At 44.6% G+C, this 21,018-nt stretch overlaps 1 protein-coding gene across 1 annotated transcript; it reads right to left on the bottom strand.

The window, feature by feature from the left end:
• Positions 1 to 2,280: 2,280 nt before the first annotated feature.
• Positions 2,281 to 3,739, bottom strand: LOC123103957 (uncharacterized). Its single transcript, XM_044525660.1, has one exon. It carries the CDS (start codon positions 3,621 to 3,623, stop codon positions 2,436 to 2,438), a length of 1,188 nt encoding a protein of 395 aa, XP_044381595.1. The 5' UTR covers positions 3,624 to 3,739; the 3' UTR covers positions 2,281 to 2,435.
• Between the last annotated feature and the right edge of the window lie 17,279 nt (positions 3,740 to 21,018).

Here is a 21,018-nt window from a genome sequence, read left to right as displayed (position 1 = left end):
AGCGCGCCACGCCGCACTGTACCCTTGCGGCGTTAAAAACTAGTTGACAACCCGTCTCCCCGTACGCGCCACGCCGCTTTGGAGCCAAATTAATCCGTGTTGAGCCCTCGGCGGCGTTAGAAAACCAGGTATGAACAGCCCCCGGCACGGCACGAACGACTCGCTACCAAGATGAGATTATAGTGGGCGAAGGACCACGGGGGAAAGAATGCGATTTCTGATGGACTTTGGGCTCGGGATAAGAAGGTGCCACGGGATTTGTCGGTTGCTGGGCCTGGAACTCGTAGCCCGTTTTGATTAATGCGACGGTCCGTGTTCGTCCGTTAACAAGCAGTGGTTGGAGCTAAGCTCGGTCGCTCGTAGGTACCACGTTCTTTTTCTTCGCGGCAACGCCAAGGGCTCACAGACAAGCCCGGTGTGCAGTGTCCAGTGCGACAGGGTAATAAGTCCAGATTTTGTCTGCTGAAAGGTAGGCGGGCTTTATTTAGTGTACTACTATACTAATACGTGCTACTCCTACTAATCCCATGGATGGGCGAGTTAAATATCGCGTCAAGTGGCAGGAAATTTCGCCGCAAGTGTTTTTAGAGGGGACGAGATCAGATCGGCTTCCCGACCGTCCATGCTAGCTCGGCATAATTACTGACGCCGGCTCGGGAGGTAAGGAGAGCCACCAGAGAGCCGATAAAGATGCGGACAGCTGATCTCCATCTTTTAAGGATGTTAACATCACACTATGGGGGGTCATTGCTGGAGCAGCACTAAAAAATAGCTACCGTCACGGACTAATCAGCCGCCGTGATAGGCCGTGCAACTGGAAATATTTGCACCCCCGCTAAAATCTCATCGAACTCCTTGGCAGCATGATGGCCAAGTCATGGTCGAGCTTCTGAGCTTGCTATGTCCGGTGTCCGTGCTCTGGAAAGGCGGCATTAAGTTTTCCTTGGACAGTAATAGGCGGCATTAAGTTTTCCTTGGACGGTAATAGGCGGCATTAAGTTAACCCCGTGCCTCGGCCGTGTGTGTTGTTACCTTGGGTAAAGGCTGGTCGCAAGAGTACAAAACCATTGCCATGGCGGCAGGGCATCGGCGTGACAGCGCCACGCTTCTCCAGAGCGCGGCGGCAGCGAGCGGCCGCGCGTACACACGCACAGGACCACGTACATCTGCCAGAGCGGCTTCGTGCGGTGCGCGCGCGCGCGCGCACGGGTATGCATGCGTGCGTGCACGGGGGGTGGGCGCCAACCGCGGAGCGGGCGGCTTTATTAACCTGCTCCGTGTCCGTCCGGCGGTGGTCACGCCGGCGCATTAAAAGAGGACGCGCGCGCGCACAGAACTCAAGTGACCGGCAACAAAGCTGTCCATCGCTCACAAGCAAAAGCGAGGCCGCCGATCGTGTCGTCGAGGGCGCCAGCCTTGTTCACGTAGCACGGCGGTACGACGCCTCAACGGCCCTCACGGGGTACGGCACGGTGCGGCCACGGCCAGCGGCGGGCGCGCCCACGGGCCGCCCGCGCGTGTGCAGCCATGCAAGTTGCCCGCCGGCCCGGCGATGACAACGGGACAAAGCCTTCCTTTTGGGGCGAGCACGAGCACGCCGTGGCGCGAGGCAAGGAAAGGGACGGGCGTGCCTCCCGATCCTCTCCCGATGTCCCTTTCCCCCTGCTTAAGAAAAGAAAAGAAAAGCAGGGCGATTGCTTGCTACTAATTAGTTACCGCCAGCCACTGAGCGCACGATGCATGTTGAGATGTTCTTGCTTGGTTTGCAGACATGCAATGCAACTTGGAGGAGGAGCATGCTGAGCACCCAAGGAAAGCATGCACGCACGCACGTACGTACCCTCTGTAAAGCGTAGCCCGAACTCTTGGCAGTTGGTCAACTGATGCTAATGCAAATGGGGTTAGCCGTTGTAAAGCGCGAGCGCGTGATCCTGTAAGTTCTCGCGTGATCCCTCACGGTTGGATCATTGGATGGATGGATGCATCGAAGTTTCGCAGGATCTGGTTAATCTCTTTGTGGATACTATATACCCATACCAGTGACTGCAAAGGCATCATGCAGCTGCACCACCCACCCATCGTGGTTGGTAAATGAATAAGATTCCACACAGCCAGGCCCTAACGGTATGGTATCCACCACATGCACACGGGAAAAAGATACCGTCCATCCGTGGAGGGGAACACAAGGGTTGGATGGATCCCTCGGAAGAACAGCGTTAATTTCTGGGGCGTTGTGTTCTCTGCAATTGACGGTACATCATGCACGTGGACACGGCTTAATTTACTTGCGTACGCGAACATGGCCTCGTTTACTTTTCTCACTTAGTAGTAGTGACATACAAGTGTTGTTGTTTAATCGAATCGATTTCCCCCTCCTTCGAGGGGAAAAGAAAGAAGAAAGATTAACCGCCGACGCCTCCGGCGAGATCAGCTGGTCACGACCGCGCCACCGTCCGCGCGAGGCGCTGGACCTTGGCGGCGATCTCTGGGGGCACTCGCACGGCCGACCGGTGCGGCTCCTTGCACCGCCGGAGGTCCAGCCCCAGCGCGTCCGACACGTCCTCGGAGCTCCACCCGGCCCGCCTGAGCGAGTCTGAGCACCGGTCCGTCTTCAGCAGGAGTGTGTCGAGCACGGCCTCCGCGTCGGCGGCTGGCGGAGCCTCCTCGCCGTCGAACATCCCCGACGCTGCCACCTCCACCATCTCGTCCACCTCCCTGTCCCTCCAGCCACCTTTCTTGAGCACCGATCCGAGCTTGTCCAGGTAGTTGTCGACCCAGCGCGGTGTCGACCTCCGAGGTGGCGAGCAGCAGCCTGACGACGATGTGGATGCGGTGGAGGCCTCAGAGGACGACGAGTCGCGGCGACGCCGGTCGGAGGCGGCGTCGCTCCAGAACTCGATCCAGCGTGGGGCCTGGCCGCCGCAGGCCGCGTCGAGGCTGCGCCGCGTGCACGGCGTGCTCGTGCCGGAAGAGGGCATCGCCGCGAACGGGGAGGAGATGTCCATGGGCTGGAAGGACGACTCCCGGGTGAAGAAGTGGACGACGTCGAGGCCGCAGCAGAGGACGCGGTCGTCGGTGACGAAGAACACGGGGTTCCCGGCGAGGGAGGGGCTGCAGGGCAGGTAGCAGCGGTCGAAGAGCGGCACCAGCAGCGGCGCGCGCCGTATGGCGGAGCGAGCGAGCCGCCTCGCGCGGTCGGAGTCGGCCGGCCTCTTCCCCCAGCACCGCGGCCACAGCGCGCCCCTCGCGATCTGGAGCGACGCGGCCGCGACGGGCAGGTCGAACGCGGCGCGGAGCCCCGCGCGGGAGCGCCAGTCCGGGAAGCCGGGGCCCGACGGCAGCCCGAGGGCCAGCACGGCGCGGAGGTCGGGCGGGAAGGTGAACCCCATCTCGGCCTCGGCGCGGGCGAGCTCCATCTCCGAAAGCCCCGGGAGGACGGCCACCCCGGAGGCCCGGAGGTGCGAGAGCACGGACGACGCCACGCCCTGGAAGGAGTAGAGCCCGTGGCGCGGGGACGCCGACGCCGAGGAAGGGCCGGCCGCGGCGCGCGTGGACAGGCGGCGCAGGCCGGCCGCGTGCGCCGCCGGGGCCATGCCCGCCATCCGGTGCTCCACATCCACCATCGCGACGGCCCGACTCGCCTCGGCGAGCGGCTGCTTTCCCCGGTGCGTCTTGGCTTTTGGATGCGGGGAGCGGGGAGTTCGTGCGCGAGAGGCAGAGAAAAACGGCAGAGAGCGAAGGAGACGGGCGGACACGGTGGTAACGGGGTACGCTATATAGCAGGAAGCAGCCGTGGCCGTGGCCGTGGGGGGTGGAGGACAAGTCTGGGCCCAGCGGCCATGGGCCGTGGCCCCACTTTGGAGATCTGAGGTCCTGCCGCTGGGTGTTGCGTGGGCCCAGCCACAGCGATGCCTCCAGCATAGAGGACGCTATAATCCAGACCAGAAAAAAAAAGTGGAAGAGGAGACGCTGATCGGTGTCAGCCTGTCAGCAGGCAAGCAGCCTACAGTGTGATCAACTGGTTTGTATTAGCATTTCTGTCTACTTTTTACCGCCGAATTTAATGGCTAACAAAACTGGACAGGTCATGAAACCAGATTCTCTGCTCTGTTTTCTTGCGAACAACAGGAGCTCAGATATTTTAGTATGGCACGTCAAATCGCGGGTAACCCAAACTATGGTAGAAGATCGTGAGGTCACGGCAATACAAACACAAATTGTTTGAGTCACAAGAGGGAAGCTTAACATGTGATTAACAAGAAAAAAAATTCACATTGGGTGGTGTGGGCGAGGCGCAAGGGTTGGATGTAGACCCGGTAGAGTGGGCAATGAGGCAGTAGTCCGTAGTAGAAGCTTGGGTGGTGTGGGATAAATTTCACATGGAAATAAACATTGTAAATGTGACCTCGGGGAGCTTCTTCCCCTTCCTTTTACAATGAATGATACATATACTCATGCGTATTTGAGAAAAAATAATCACATTCACGGTTGTATCCCACTGAACTACCACTTTCAAAACGTCAACAAAAGGCTACCACTTTAATCTAAATTTTGGCAAAAATATATATGATTTTGCTCACACACGAACACATCACCGTGTACCTCCAACACCGAGAGTGGTGCACCATAGCTCACGTTTAAGAAGCCTCGCCTGAAGCGTGATCCACAGGAAAACTTTTGAGGACCCGAAACCCCACACATTCAGCAAGGACCCCGTCAGGGAGTGCGGTGGCTATGAGCTGCCCTAGGTAATGTCACTTTTCATGTTAAGAGCAAGTACAATAGAGCTGAGTCAGCGGGCTATAAGGAATAAACCAATATATTTGTGCTTAGTTGGAGGAAAGAGAAGAGGAGAGAGAAGATAAGCGGGCTCTTGGTGAAGAGCCAGCTCTAGCACGTGCTCCTAGACACTTTGTGAGAATGAAAGGTGGGCCACATAATAAAAAAGTAGTACACTCTTTTGATCTACTATTGTACATGTTGACTATAAGATGGGCTGTAGATGACATGGCACTGGCTTATAGCCAGCAGCTGGCTATACTATTAACCATGCTCTAATGGTAATGATCATATGGTACACTTTTCGAGGAAACAATCTCAAGTCCACAATATCAATTCTATTGGAAAAATTTCAACGATTACTATTGAAGGTTTTGAATTCCCTCTTCCTACTCTCATGAAGAAATATGATATTCTTATTATTGGGGACATGCATATCCCCGTTGAGATAACCTAGTGTTATTCGAAAATTCTCTGGTTTCATGCGGTTCAGAAAGAGTTTGTTAACAAGACTTGATCAATCTTGTTAGTGAATTTCTTTTGATGAACACGAGATGGATGAAGTTAGAAAGCACAACTCTCTGTACCCTCCTTTTACTTTCTGTTATTTACATTAAATAAAGTAAAAATAGTATTTTCTCTCTATTTTCTGAATTATCCTTGCAATAAAAATACCCCGAAAATAAAAGTTCTCCAAACGTCCTGAAAATGAAATTTGATTTTTTGTAAAATATTTAAGAATTTATGGCACTGAGAACACACCAGGGGCCCCACCATTGGCCACGAGGGCACAGGGCGTGCCCACCCCCTAGGGCGCGCCCTCTGCCTCGTGGGCCCCACATGGACCGCATCCACTTATTCCAGCACCCGCTCACTTCGTCTTCCTCCAGAAAAATCCTCTCATAGCTCAAACCCGTGTTCTAGCTCATCTTGCTGCCATTTTCGATCTCTCTGCTCAAAGCTCCATTCACAAAACTATTTGGGGAGATTGTTCTTCGATATGTGACTCCTCCAATGGTCCAATTAGTTTTTGTTCTAGTGTTTTATTTATTGCAATTTTTTGCTGCTAAGGTGACCATGTTCTTGAGCTTGCATGTCAAATTTATATGGTCCAAAGTAGTTTTAATGCATGATATAGCCTCTAGACACTTGTGGGAGTAGTTGCTATCAATCTTGTTGAGTTTGGTTCACTTTTATTTTGAGTCACTAAAATTTCAAAAAAAATTCAGAGAAAAAAAATGCATAGGAAAATGTACCAAGGTGGTTCCTCAAGGAAGCAAGGACCAAGGCTCGCGATACGTGAGTCGGACGATGAACCACCGAGGGAAGCTCAAGTGCGGCCTTGTGAATGGCCGCCAGAGGAGTTTATGGTCTAGGCAGGCATCAAGGATGAATTTGACGCGTATGTGTGTAATGCTGATCTTGAGGACTTCGTGTCAGATAAGTGCCTAAAGTACCACTACCTAACTGATTCCTTTGTGAGGAGGTTTAAATTTACATCCTCGCGCAATTCTCACACTGTTTTATTTGATCTTTATGATAAATCATATACCATGGACCTAGAAGATTTTAATACTGCTTGTAAACTCCCGCAGTGGGGCAATGTTAGTGAACCTCGCAATTCTGAATATAAAGACTTTCTTGCTAGTATCACTTTGGGGGAATATAGGGAAATCACACAAGCTATCATAGGGAGCATTCATTTCCCTTTCATACATTATTTTGCTCTCTTTATAGGTAGATGCATTAACGGTAAAGATGAGGCTTGTCACATGTGCATTCTAGATCTTTGTGTCCTCAAGAGTACGGTATTAGGCGATAAACAATATAATTTGGGGGCCATTGTGGCACGAAGGTTGCATCTTAGCGGTATAAGTGGAGATTTGTTTGGTGGAATTTATGCAACTCGTGTAGCTAATTATCTTGGTGTACCCATACATGTAAATGATATGGAGTTACCTCCTGCTTATCTAGATTATAGTGCTATGGTTCGCCATCAGTTTCTTGAGAGGAATAAAAAGTTCCTCCAGTACCGACTAATATTTGACTGACAGTGCACTGTCCATGTTGCCCTCCCCGCTCCTACTTTGTTTAACTTTCAGGCAAAAAGGAGATATGTTATAACCAGGGGGTGGCGAACGAGTATGAGAGGTGGACGAAGGCAGCTCGCCTCCAAGCTGCAGCTCTTCAGGCAGTAGCTGCTGCATCTCAGTACAACCCCAGCTACGACTTTGGATATCCGCCAGGCCAGCAGTGGCCATAGACCAACTTAGGCCAGAAGCCTAAGCTTGGGGGAGAACGTATTTCTCACCGACATTACATTCATGTTCACACAATCATTCTAGTTGTCGGTGCTCATACTTTTTCATTGTACTATCCATGGTAGTTTATTTTCTTTTCTAAGCCTTATTCTTGTGTGTTTGAAAAACCTTAAGAAAAAACAAAAAAAATAAGTTATAGCTTTTAGCTAGTTTACTTTCCGTGCATGTAGTAGTAGTAATTAAAAGAAAACCCAAAAGGATTTCTTGTTCTTCTTTTGCTTGTTGGGAGCTTTCCCGTGTAAATAGTTTTATTTCTTTTCTTATTCTTTGGGGGTCGAGAGGAGAAGACCATGATGAAAATGTCGAGTGGCTCTCATATGCATTATTGTTGATTTAACCAAGAGCCCATATTACCTTGTCTTCTCCCTTGTATTAAATGCTTGCAGATTCCAACTTAGTCCAATGCACGTGCACATTATTATTATCCACGCCGTTCGGTCGTGCGAGTGAAAGGCAATAATGATGATATATGATGGACTGAGTGAGATGAGAGAAGCTGGTATGAACTCGACCTATCTTGTTTTTGTAAATATGATTAGTTCATTGTTCCTGATTCATCCTATTATGAATGAAACATGTTTGCAATGACAATTAGAGATTATAGTTGCTCATGCCATGCTTAATTAGCTAGGAGTTTATAATGGTTTACCTTGTGTGCCAACATGCTATTAAAATGGTTGTGATGTGGTATGATAGGGTGGTATCCTCCTTTGAACGATTCAAGTGGCTTGACTTGGCACACGTTCATGCATGTAGTTGAAACAAAATCAACATAGCCTCCACGATATTTATGTTCACGGTGATTTATATCCTACTCATGCTTGCACTCATTGTTGATTAATCTTAATGCATGTTCATGACTGTTGTCGCTCTCTAGTTGGTCGCTTCCGAGTCTCTTTCTAGCCTTCACTTGTACTAAGTAGGAATACTGCTTGTGCATCCGCTTCCATAAACCCCAAAGTTATTCCATATGAGTCCACCATACCTTCCTATATGCGATATTTACCTACCGTTCCATGTAAATTTGTATGTGCCAAACTCTAAACCTTCAAATGAAATTCTGTTTTGTATGCTCGAATAACTCATGTATCAACTAGGGTTTTCTATATCTTCCATGCTAGGTGGGTTATTCTCACAATGAGTGGACTCCGCTCATCATTCACGAGAAAATGGCCGGTAACCGGGATGCCCAGTCCCATGCTCAAATCAATTCAAAATAATTGCAAACAAAACTCCCCCAGGATTGTTGTTAGTTGGACAACGCCCGTTGTTTCGGACAAGCCATGGATTGATGTTTGTTGGTGGTGGGGGAGTATAAATTTTACCATTCTGTTTGGGAACCGCCTATAATGTGTGTAGCATGGAAGATATCAAGATCTCTTGGTTGTTATGTTGACAATGAAAGTATGCCACTCGAAATATTATTTATCTCTGTTTCAAAACTCGAGCTCTGGCACCTCTGCAAATCCCTGCTTCCCTCTGCAAAGGGCCTATCTATTTACTTTTATGTTGAGTCATCATCCTCTTATTAAAAAGCACCAGTTGGAGAGCACCGCTATCATTCGCATGCATTGCTATTAATTTACATTGAGTATGACTGTGACTGGATCTCTTTTACCATGAATTACAATGTCTAGTCAGTCCTTGATCTTCAGGGGTGCTCTGCATTTATGTTTTGCGGTCTCAGAAAGGGCTAGCGAGATACCATCTTGTTATACCATGTTATGATTGTTTTGGGAAAATGTTGTCATCCGCGATTTATTATTATTGCTCGCTAATTGATTATGCCATTGATATGAGTAAACATGAGACCTAAATGTTATTGTGAATATGGTTAGTTCATAATCTTTGCTGAAAACTTGAATGTTGGATTTACATATTTGCAACAACAAGATCAAGCAGAGTTTGTAAAAGTTTTTCTTTATCACTTTCAGTTTGTCAACTGAATTGCTTGAGGACAAGCAAAGGTTTAAGCTTGGAGGAGTTGATACGTCTCCAACGTATCTACTTTTACAAACACTTTTGCCCTTGTTTTGGACTCTAACTTGCATGATTTGAATGGAACTAACACGGACTGACGTTGTTTTTCAGCAGAACTGCCATGCTATTATTTTTGTGCAGAAATAAAAGTTGTCAGAATGACCTGAAAATCCACGGAGACACGTTTTGAAATTAATGAAAAATACTAGCAAAAGAATCAGCATGAGGGTCCCACACCCTATCCACGAGGGTGCAGGGCGCCCCCTGCCTCGTGGCCCCCCTGGGACTCCACCAACCTCAACCCCAACTCCATATATTCTCTTTCGGGGAGAAAAAAAATCAAAGAGAAGGATTCATCGCGTTTTACGATACGGAGCCGCCGCCAAGCCCTAATGTTCCTTGGGAGGGCTAATCTGGTGTCCGTTCGGGGCTCCGGAGAGGGGAATCCGTCGCCATTGTCATCATCAACCATCCGCCATCACCAATTTCATGATGCTCTCCACCGTGCGTGAGTAATCCCATCATAGGCTTGCTGGACGGTGATGGGTTGGATGAGATTTACCATGTAATTGAGTTAGTTTTGTTAGGGTTTGATCCCTAGTATCCATTATGTTCTAAGATTGATGTTGCTATGACTTTGCTATGCTTAATGCTTGTCACTAGGGCCCGAGTGCCATGATTTCAGATTTGAACCTATTATGTTTTCATGAATATATGTGGGTTCTTGATCCTATCTTGCAATTCAATAGTCACCTACTATGTGTTATGATCCGGCAACCCCGAAGTGACAATAATCGGGACCACTCCCGGTGATGACCGTAGTTTGAGGAGTTCATGTATTCACAAAGTGTTAAGTCTTTGGCTGGTACTCTATTAAAAGGAGGCCTTAATATCCCTTAGTTTCCAATAGGACCCCGCTACCACGGGAGGGTAGGACAAAATATGTCATGCAAGTTCTTTTCCATAAGCACGTATGACTATATTCGGAATACATGCCTACATTACATTGATGAACTGGAGCTAGTTCTGTGTCACCCTATGTTATAACTGTTGCATGAGGAATCGCATCTGACATAATTATCCATCATTGATCCATTGCCTACGAGCTTTTCACATATTTATCTTTGCTTAGTTACTTTTCCGTTGCAACTGTTACGATTGCTACAAAAACTACTATTGTTACTTTTGCCACCGTTACCGTTACTTCCATACTACTTTGCTACTAAATACTTTGCTGCAGATATTAAGTCTTTCAGGTGTGATTGAATTGACAACTCAACTGCTAATACTTTAGAATATTCTTTGGCTCCCCTTGTGTCGAATCAATAAATTTGGGTTGAATACTCTACCCTCGAAAACTGTTGCGATCCCCTATACTTGTGGGTTATCACCCTACCCCGCGTCGACCACATTGTAGACGCCATGGCAGGCCACGATGTGTTATGCTTCCTAGACGTCTATTCGGGCTACCATCAAAGAAAGATGCAGGAGGCCGACCAAGAAGCCACCGCCTTCATTACACCATACGGGCCATTCTACTTCAACATGATGCCCTTCGGACTAAAGAACCCTGGTGCCACCTACCAACACATGATTCAAACATGTCTGGAGAAACATATCAGAAAAACCGTCGAGGCCTATGTCGCGACGACGTGGTTGTCAAAACTAATCATGTCGGATAGTTGGTGGACAACCTCTGCGACACGTTTGCCAACTTACGAGAATATCAAATCAAACTTAATTCGAAGAAATGCATCTTCGGAGTCCCAGCTAGCAAACTCCTCGGTTTCATCGTGTCCAGCCGAGGAATAGAAGCCAACCCAGCCAAAATCCAAGCCTTGGACCATATGGAGTCCCAACTGAGCTCAAACATGTACAAAAATTAGCGGGCTGTGTGGCAGCCTTGAGTCGCTTCATATCATGACTCGGCGAGAAGGCTCTGCCCTTATACAAGCTATTAAAGCAAACCAAAACATTTAAATGGACTGAAGAGGTAGCAGCGGCCCTGGAAGACATTAAAGCCCTCCTCGCCACAAATCCAGTTCTGGTGGCACTAGGAATATGTGAGCCGATGATACTATACATCTCGGCCACAAATCAGTTTGTTTGTGCAATTCTCGTGGTGGAGCAAGACATGGAGGGCCACAAATTCCAGGTTCAGTGACTTGTCTACTATGTCTCCGAAGTCTTAATGTCGTGCAAATCTCGGTGTCCTCACTATCAAAAGATAGCCTATGTTGTTTTCATGGCATCACAGAAACTTCAGCACTACTTTCAGGAGTGTTCGGTAACCGTGGCATCCCACGTCCCGTTAAGTGACATAGTTAACAACAGGGATGCAACGGGGCGTATAGCCAAGTGGGCCATAGAGCTTCTACCTTTTGAAATAATTTATAACCACACCGGGCCATACTTTGGAACTCTAGCAGGCTGCAGTAAGTGCTCAACGCCCACACTGCCGGATAGGTATGAAGGATATCCAACATTGTCTCTTTGTCTGTCCTTGTGCAATGGAATTTTTGTTAGATCTTAGGTTAAAAGATGATATTTGTTGAGCTGTAGTGGAAGATCACTCAAGATCAGTAGCCATGGAGACTCTAAGTAGGATACAAAGGATAGCGGCCGAGCTTCCAAAGGTAGAACTGATCACATGGTGGCGTGGTACATTTGATGGCAACGGTGTCAATTCGTTAGGGGATTAACATACAAACACTAGATCATATTGCCATCTCAATCAAAGTTCTCTGCATTTCTACCTCTTGAGCACTGCGTTGGTTTTCCCTTGAAGAGGAAAGGGTGATGCAGTAAATCAGCGTAAGTATTTCCCTCAGTTTTTGAGAACCAAGGTATCAATCCAGTAGGAGAGCACGCGTGAGTAACCTCGTACCTACACACACAAATAAGAGCCTCGCAACCACCGCGATAAAGGGGCTGTCAATCCCTTTACGGCCACTTGCAAGAGTGAGATCTGATAGAGATGATAATAATAAGATAAATATTTTTGGTATTTTTATGATATAGATTGAAAGTAAAGATTGCAATATAAAGTAGATGGGAAACTTGTATGATGGAGAATAGACCCGGGGCCATAGGTTTCACTAGTGGCTTCTCTCAAGATAGCATAAGTATTACGGTGGGTGAACAAATTACTGTCGAGCAATTGATAGAAAAGCGAATAATTATGAGAATATCTAGGCATGATCATGTATATAGGCATCACGTCCGTGACAAGTAGACCGAAACGATTCTGCATCTACTACTATTACTCCACACATCGACCGCTATCCAGCATGCATCTAGAGTATTAAGTTCATAAGAACAAAGTAACGCCTTAAGCAAGATGACATGATGTAGAGGGATAAACTCATGCAATATGATGTAAACCCCATCTTTTTATCCTCGATAGCAACAATACAATACGTGTCGTTTCCCTTTCTGTCACTGGGATCGAGCACCGCAAGATTGAACCCAAAGATAAGCACTTCTCCCGTTGCAAGAAAGATCGATCTAGTAGGCCAAACCAAACTGATAATTCGAAGACACTTGCAAAGATAAACCAATCATACATAAAAGAATTCAGAGGAGATTCAAATATTGTTAATAGATAAACTTGATCATAAACCCACAATTCATCGGATCTCGACAAACACACCGTAAAAGAAGATTACATCGAATAGATCTCCAAGAGAATCAAGGAGAACTTTGTATTGAGATCCAAAGAGAGAGAAAAAGCCATCTAGCTACTAGCTATGGACCCGAAGGTCTGAAGTAAACTACTCACACATCATCGAAGGGGCCATGGAGTTGATGTAGAGGCCCTCCGTGATCAATGCCCCCTCCGGCGGAGCTCCGGAAAAGGCCCCAAGATGGGATCTCTTGGGTACAGAAGGTTGCGGCGGTGGAAATACGGTTTCATGGTGCTCCTGGATGTTTGCGGCGTACGTAGATATATATAGGAGGAAGAAGTAGGTCGGTGGAGCAACGAGGGGCCCACGAGGGTGGAGGGCGTGCCCAGGGGGTGGGCGCCCCCTGCCTCATGGCTGCCTCGTTGATTTCTTGACCTCCACTCCAAGTCCCCTGGATCACGTTTGTTCCAAAAATAACGCTCCCGAAGGTTTCATTCCATTTGATATTCCTTTTTGGCGAAACACTAAAATAGGCAAAAAATCAACAATTTGGGTTGGGCCTCCGGTTAATAGGTTAGTCCCAACAATAATATAAAAGTGTATAATAAAGCCCATAAACATCCAAAACAGATAATATAATAGCATGGAACAATAAAAAAGTATAGATACATTGGAGACGTATCAGCATCCCCAAGCTTAATTCCTGCTCGTCCTCGAGTAGGTAAATGATAAAAACATAATTTTTGATGTGGAATGCTTCCTAACATATTTCTCAATGTAATTTTTCTTTATTGTGGCATGAATGTTTAGATCCAAAAGATTCAAGATAAAAGTTTAATATTGACATAAAAAATTATAATACTTCAAGCATACTAACAAAGTAATCATGTCTTCTCAAAATAACATGGCCAAAGAAAGCTATCCCTACAAAATCATATAGTCTGGCTATGCTCTATCTTCATCACATAAAATATTTAAATCATGCACAACCCCGATGACAAGCCAAGCAATTGTTTCATACTTTTGATGTTCTCAAACTTTTTCAATCTTAACGCAATATATGAGCATGAGCCATGGATATAGCACTATGGTGGAATAGAATGGTGGTTGTGGAGAAGACAAAAAGGAGAAGATAGTCTCACATCAACTAGGCGTATCAACGGGCTATGGAGATGCCCATTAATAGATATCAATGTGAGTGAGTAGGATTGCCATGCAACGGATGCACTAGAGCCATAAGTGTATGAAAGCTCAACAAAAGAAACTAAGTGCGTTTGCATCCATCTTGCTTGCTCACAAAGACCTAGGGCAATTTGAGGAAGCCCATGATTGGAATATACAAGCCAAGTTCTATAATGTAAAATTCCCACTAGTTTATGAAAGTGACAACATAGGAAACTCTCTATCATGAAGATCATGGTGCTACTTTGAAGCACAAGTGTGGACAAAGGATAGTAACATTGTCCCTTCTCTCTTTTTCTCTCATTTTTTTATTTGGGCCTTCTTTCTTTTTTTTTGGACTCTTTTCTTTCTTTTTTTATTTTTTTATTTTTCGTTCGGAGTCCCATCCCGACTTGTGGGGGAATCATAGTCTCCATCATCCTTTCCTCACTGGGACAATGCTCTAATAATGATGATCATCACACTTCTTTGTACTTACAACTCAAGAATTACAACTCAATACTAAGAACAAAATATGACTCTATGTGAATGCCTCCGACGGTATACCGGGATATGCAATGAATCAAGAGTGACATGTATGAGAGAATTATGAATGGTGGCTTTGCCACAAATACGATGTCAACTACATGATCATGCAAAGCAATATGGCAATGATGGAGCGTGTCATAGTAAACGTAATGGTGGAAAGTTGCATGGCAATATATCTCGGAATGGCCATGGAAATACCATAATAGGTAGGTATGGTGGCTGTTTTGAGGAAGGTATATGGTGGGTTTATGGTACCGACGAAAGTTGCGCGGTACTAGAGAGGCTAGCAAATGTGGAAGGGTGAGGGTGCGTATAATCCATGGACTCAACATTAGTCATAAAGAACTCACATACTTATTGCAAAAATATATTAGTTATCGAAACAAAGTACTACGCGCATCCTACTAAGGGGATAGATTGGTAGGAAAAGACCATCTCTCGTCCCCGACCGCCACTCATAAGGAAGGCAATAAATAAATAAATCATGCTCCGACTTCACCACATAACGGTTCACCATACGTGCATGCTACGGGAATCACAAACTTCAACACAAGTATTTCTCAAATTCACAACTACTCAACTAGCATGACTCTAATATCACCATCTCCATATCTCAAAACAATCATCAAGTATCAAACTTCTCTTAGTATTCAATGCACTTATATGAAAGTTTTTATAATGCCTAAAAGCAAATTGCCATGTGATGACCCACAAGTATAGGGGATCTATCATAGTCCTTTCGATAAGTAAGAGTGTCGAACCCAACGAGGAGCATAAGGAAATGATAAGCGGTTTTCAGCAAGGTATTCTCTGCAAGCACTAAAATAATAGGTAACAGATAGTTTTGCGATAGGATAATTTGTAACGAGTAACAAGTAGCAAAAGTAAATAAAGTGCAGCAAGGTGGCCCAATCCTTTTTGTAGCAAAGGACAAGCCTGGACAAACTCTTATATAGAGAAAAGTACTCCCGAGGACACATGGGAATTATCGTCAAGCTAGTTTTCATCACGTTCATATGACTCACGTTCGGTGCTTTGATAATTTGGTATGTGGGTGGACCGGTGCTTGGGTACTGTCCTTACTTGGACAAGCATCCCACTTATGATTGACCTCTATTGCAAGCATCCGCAACTACAACAAAAGTACTAAGGTAAACCTAACCATAGCATGAAACATATGGATCCAAATCAGCCCCTTACGAAGCAACACATAAACTAGGGTTTAAGCTTCTGTCACTCTAGCAACCCATCATCTACTTATTACTTCCCAATGCCTTCCTCTAGGCCCAAATAATGGTGAAGTGTCATGTAGTCGACGTTCACATAACACCACTAGAGGAGAGACAACATACATCTCATCAAAATATCGAACGAATACCAAATTCACATGACTACTAATAGCAAGACTTCTCCCATGTCCTCAGGAACAAACGTAACTACTCACAAAGCATATTCATGTTCATAATCAGAGGGGTCTTAATATGCATATAGGATCTGAACATATGATCTTCCACCAAATAAACCAACTAGCATCAACTACAAGGAGTAATTAACACTACTAGCAACCCACAAGTACCAATCCCAGACTTGGAGACAAGAATTGGATACAAGAGATGAACTAGGGTTTGAGATGAGATGGTGCTAGCGAAGATGTTGATGGAGATTGACCCCCTCCCTATGAGAGGATCGTTGGCGATGAGTTCCCCCTCCCGAAGGGAAATTTCCCCGGCAGAACAGCTCCGCCAGAGCCCTAGATTGGTTCCGCCAAGGTTCCGCCTCGTGGCGGTGGAGTCTCATCTGGAAAGATGGCTTATGATTTTTTTCCTCATCGAAAGACTCCATATAGCAGAAGATGGGCATCGGAGGGCCACCAGGGGACCCACGAGGCAGGGGGCGCGCCCAGGGGGTTAGGGAGCGCCCCCACCCTCGTGGGCAGGGTGTGGCCCCCCTCTGGAACTTCTTGTGCTCATTATTTTTTATATATTCTGAAAATGACTTCCATGAAGTTTCAGGACTTTTGGAGCTGTGCAGAATAGGTCTCTAATATTTGCTCCTTTTCCAGCCCAGAATCCCAGCTGCCGGCATTCTCCCTCTTTATGTAAACCTTGTAAAATAAGAGAGAATATGCATAAGTATTGTGACATAATGTGTAATAACAACCCATAATGCAATAAATATTGATATAAAAGCATGATGCAAAATGGACGTATCAACTCCCCCAAGCTTAGACCTCTCTTGTCCTCAAGCGAAAGCTGAAATCAAAAAATATGTCCACATGTTTAGAGATAGAGGTGTCAATAAAAATAAAATACGGACACGAGGGCATCATGATCATTCTTAGAACAACACCTTATATAATTCTTGTCATATGATCTCTTATGCTAGAGTAACAATTCAATCACAATTTCAAGTATGAATCATAAACTTCATTGAAAACTAACAAACTATAATCTCAGTCATTGGAGCAATTGCAATTTATCATAACATAGGAAAGAGTCAATATATAAGAGCTTTTCAGCAAGTCCACATACTCAACTATCATATAGTCTTTCACAATTGCTAACACTCATGCAATACTTATGGGTATGGAGTTTTAATTGGACACAGATAAAGATAGGGGCGTATAGTTTTGCCTCCCAATGTTTTACCTCAAGGGTAATGTCAACAATAATAGTTCATGAAAACTCACATCCAGTTAGCCATATATACCAGGATCTTTCCAACATGTTGTGCTTGCCAAAAGATAAAATGTAAAAAAGGAAGGGTGAAGATCACCATGACTCTTATGTAAGGAAGGAGATAAAATTAAAAGATAGCCCTTCGCAGAGGGAAGTAGAGGTTGTCATGCGGTTTTATGGTTGGATGCACAAAATCTTAATGCGAAAGAACGTCACTTTATATTGCCACTTGTGATATGGACCTTTATTATGCTATTCGTCGCTTTTATTTCTTCCATATCACATGATCGTATAAAGCTTATTTTATCCCACACTAATAAGTCATACATATTTAGAGAGCAATTTTTATTGCTTGCACTGATGACAACTTACTTGGAGGATCTTACTCAATCCATAGGTAGGTATGGTGGACTCTCATGGCAAAACTGGGTTTAGGGATATTTGGAAGCACAAGTAGTATCTCTACTTGGTGCAAAGAATTGGCTAACATGAGAGGGAAAGGCAAGCTCAACCATGTTGGATGATCCATGACAATATAATTTATCTCAGATGTAAGAAAACATAACCCATTACGTTGTCTTCCTTGTCCAACGTCAACTCTTTAGCATGTCATATTTTAGTGAGTGCTCACAATCATAAAATATGTCCAAGATAGTATATTTATATGTGAAGACCTCTCTTTCTTTATTACTTCCTATTAATTGCAACGATGACCAAAACTATGTTTGTCAACTCTCAACAGCTTTTATTCATCATAGTTTTTCTATGTGAGCTCATTACTCTCCATAAGATCCATATGATCTCTTTTATTTTATTCACTCAATATCATGGCAAAATAATCAAGCCCTTGACTCAACACTAATCTTTATTATATATAGCTCACGGACTCGATTACATAGAAGGACCATAAAGAAAAACTCACAACTAAATCATACTAAGAACTTTTATTCTACTAGATCAAAATATTATCAAAAGGATCGAACTAAGAAAAACGATAAAAATAAAAGTGATGGTGATACGATACCGGGGCACTCCCCCAAGCTTGGCAGTTTCCAAGCGGAGTGCCCATAGCCATGTGATTATGTCTCCTTTGTTGGTGAAGAAGATGGTGGTGATGAAGGGTAGTCACACATCGAGCGTAGGAGGTCTTCCAACTTGCGGATAATGCCCTTGAGTGCGATGATATGCTCCTTCGACAAAATATTTTCACGTGTGAGATACTTGTTTTGTATACAAGATAGCTCAATCATCTTGAAAGCTTCGATCTCAGTTGGGGTAAGAAGATTGTGATCAAGTTGAAGGATGTCTTCTGTTGCCGGAACTTGGTCCTCCGTGGCCTTCTTGATCCCTTCATCCTTGTTGATCTCCATGGGTTCTTCTCTCTTCAGCTCTATATTCATTAGCCAAGCATCGTTTCCCTTATTGTTGGAGGAGGAGGGAGACGACATGATGCTTGGCTTTGACAACCCTGGCAGAAAACAGCTCGAAACAAGAACATGAGATTTTTGCATGATACGGTGGTCAAAACCTTCGGGAGGTTATATAATGAATTTTTACCGACCAAAATACGTGATGTGTAAGAAAACGGAGTCCGGGGAGCACATGAGGTGCCCACGAGGTAGGGGCCGCGCCCAGGGGGGTAGGGCGCGCCCTCCACCCTCGTGTCCTTCCCGGACTGCTTCTTATTTTTCTATTTTCTAAATATTCCAAAATGGAAGAAAATTGCCATTAGAACTGTTTTGGAGTCGGTTTACTTACCGTACCACATACCTATTCCTTTTCAGAGTCTAAAACGTTCCGGAAAGTGTCCCTTATGTATTCCTCCGGGGTTACGGTTTCAATAACATTGGTTTCAACATTTATAGGATTACCTGAGATATAATGTTTGATTCTTCGACCGTTCACCACCTTCGTATTTGTGCCTTCGAAGTTGTTGATTTTTATGGCACCAGAATGATAGACCTCCTCGATAACGTAAGGACCTTCCCATTTAGAGAGAAGTTTTCTTGCAAAACATCTTAAACGAGAGTTGTATAATAATACATAATCACCTACATTAAACTCACGCTTTTGTATTCTTTTGTCATGCCATCTTTTGACTTTTTCTTTAAACAACTTGGCATTTTCGTAGGCTTGGGTTCTCCATTCATCAAGTGAGCTAATGTCAAATAACCTCTTCTCACCAGCAAGTTTGAAATCATAGTTAAGCTCTTTAATAGCCCAATAAGCCTTATGTTCTAGTTCGAGAGGTAAGTGACATGCTTTTCCATAAACCATTTTATACGGAGACATACCCATAGGATTTTTATATGCAGTTCTATAGGCCCATAATGCATCATCAAGTTTCTTGGACCAATTTTTTCTAGATCTATTGACAGTCTTCTGCAAAATTAATTTGAGCTCTCTATTGCTCAATTCTACTTGACCACTAGACTGAGGGTGATAAGGAGATGCAATTCTATGATTAACATCATACTTAGCAAGCATTTTACGGAAAGCACCGTGAATAAAATGTGAACCACCATCAGTCATTAAATATCTAGGGACTCCAAACCTCGGAAAAATAACTTCTTTAAGCACTTAATAGAAGTGTTATGATCAGCACTACTAGTTGGAATAGCTTCTACCCACTTAGTAACGTAATCAGCAACGACCAAAATATGTGTGTAACCGTTAGAGGCAGGAAAAGGTCCCATATAATCGAAGCCCCAAACATCAAATGGTTCAATAACAAGTGAATAATTCATATGCATTTCTTGATGTCTACTAATATTACCAATTCTTTGACATTCATCACAAGATAAAACAAACTTACGAGCATCCTTGAAGAGAGTAGGCCAATAAAAACCGGATTGCAATACCTTATGTGCAGTTCTATCTCCAGCGTGGTGTCCTCCATAAGCCTCGGAATGACACTTGCGTAGGATCTGTTCCTGTTCATGCCCAGTTACACAACGTCTAATAACACCATCTACTCCTTCTTTATAAAGATGTGGGTCATCCCAAAAGTAATGCCTCAAATCATAGAAAAACTTTTTCTTTTGTTGGTATGTGAAACTAGGTGGTATAAATTTAGCAACAATATAATTAGCATAATCAGCATACCATGGAGTAGTACGAGAAGCATTTATGACATTTAATTCTTCATTGGAAAGCTATCATCAATAGGTAGTGGGTCATCAAGCACATTTTCTAACCTAGACAAGTTGTCTGAAACGGGGTTCTCAGCTCCCTTTCTATCAACAATATGCAAATCAAATTCTTGTAGCAGGAGAACCCATCTAATAAGTCTAGGTTTAGTATCTTTCTTTTCCATAAGGTATTTAATAGCAGCATGATCCGTGTGAATCGTTAATTTAGAATCGACAATATATGGTCTAAACTTATCACAAGCAAATACAACTGCTAGGAATTCCTTTTCAGTAGTAGCATAATTTCTCTGAGCATTGTCTAGAGTTTTACTAGCATATTGAATAACATTTAATTTCTTATCAACTCTTTGCCCTAGAACATCACCTACAGCATAATCACTAGCATCACACATAATTTCAAAGGGTAAATTCCAATTAGGTGGCTGAACATTCGGTGCAGAGATCAATGCTTTCTTAAGTATTTCAAATGCTTCTACACAATCATCATCAAAGACAAATGGTATATCTTTTTGTAATAAATTAGTCAGAGGCCGAGAAATTTTTGGGAAGTCCTTAATGAACCTCCTATAAAAACCGGCATGACCAAGGAAACTTCTTATACCTTTGATGTCCTTAGGACATGGCATCTTTTCAATAGCATCAAACTTGGCTTTATCAACTTCAATACCTCTTTCAGAAACTTTATGCCCCAAGACAATACCTTCATTAACCATAAAGTGGCACTTTTCCCAATTCAAGACAAGATTAGTTTCTTCACATCTCTGCAAAACTC

This window comes from Triticum aestivum, chromosome 5A (assembly GCF_018294505.1).
Source record: "Triticum aestivum cultivar Chinese Spring chromosome 5A, IWGSC CS RefSeq v2.1, whole genome shotgun sequence".
Classification (NCBI taxonomy): domain Eukaryota; kingdom Viridiplantae; phylum Streptophyta; class Magnoliopsida; order Poales; family Poaceae; genus Triticum; species Triticum aestivum.
The sequence above is the reverse complement of the archived record's forward strand: the minus strand, read 5'-3'. Positions and strand labels throughout refer to the sequence as shown.

Excerpts from the sequence above, each read along its gene's own strand:
- LOC123103957 (XM_044525660.1), bottom strand. The coding sequence starts at position 3,623 with ATGGTGGATGTGGAGCACCGGATGGCGGGCATGGCCCCGGCGGCGCAC.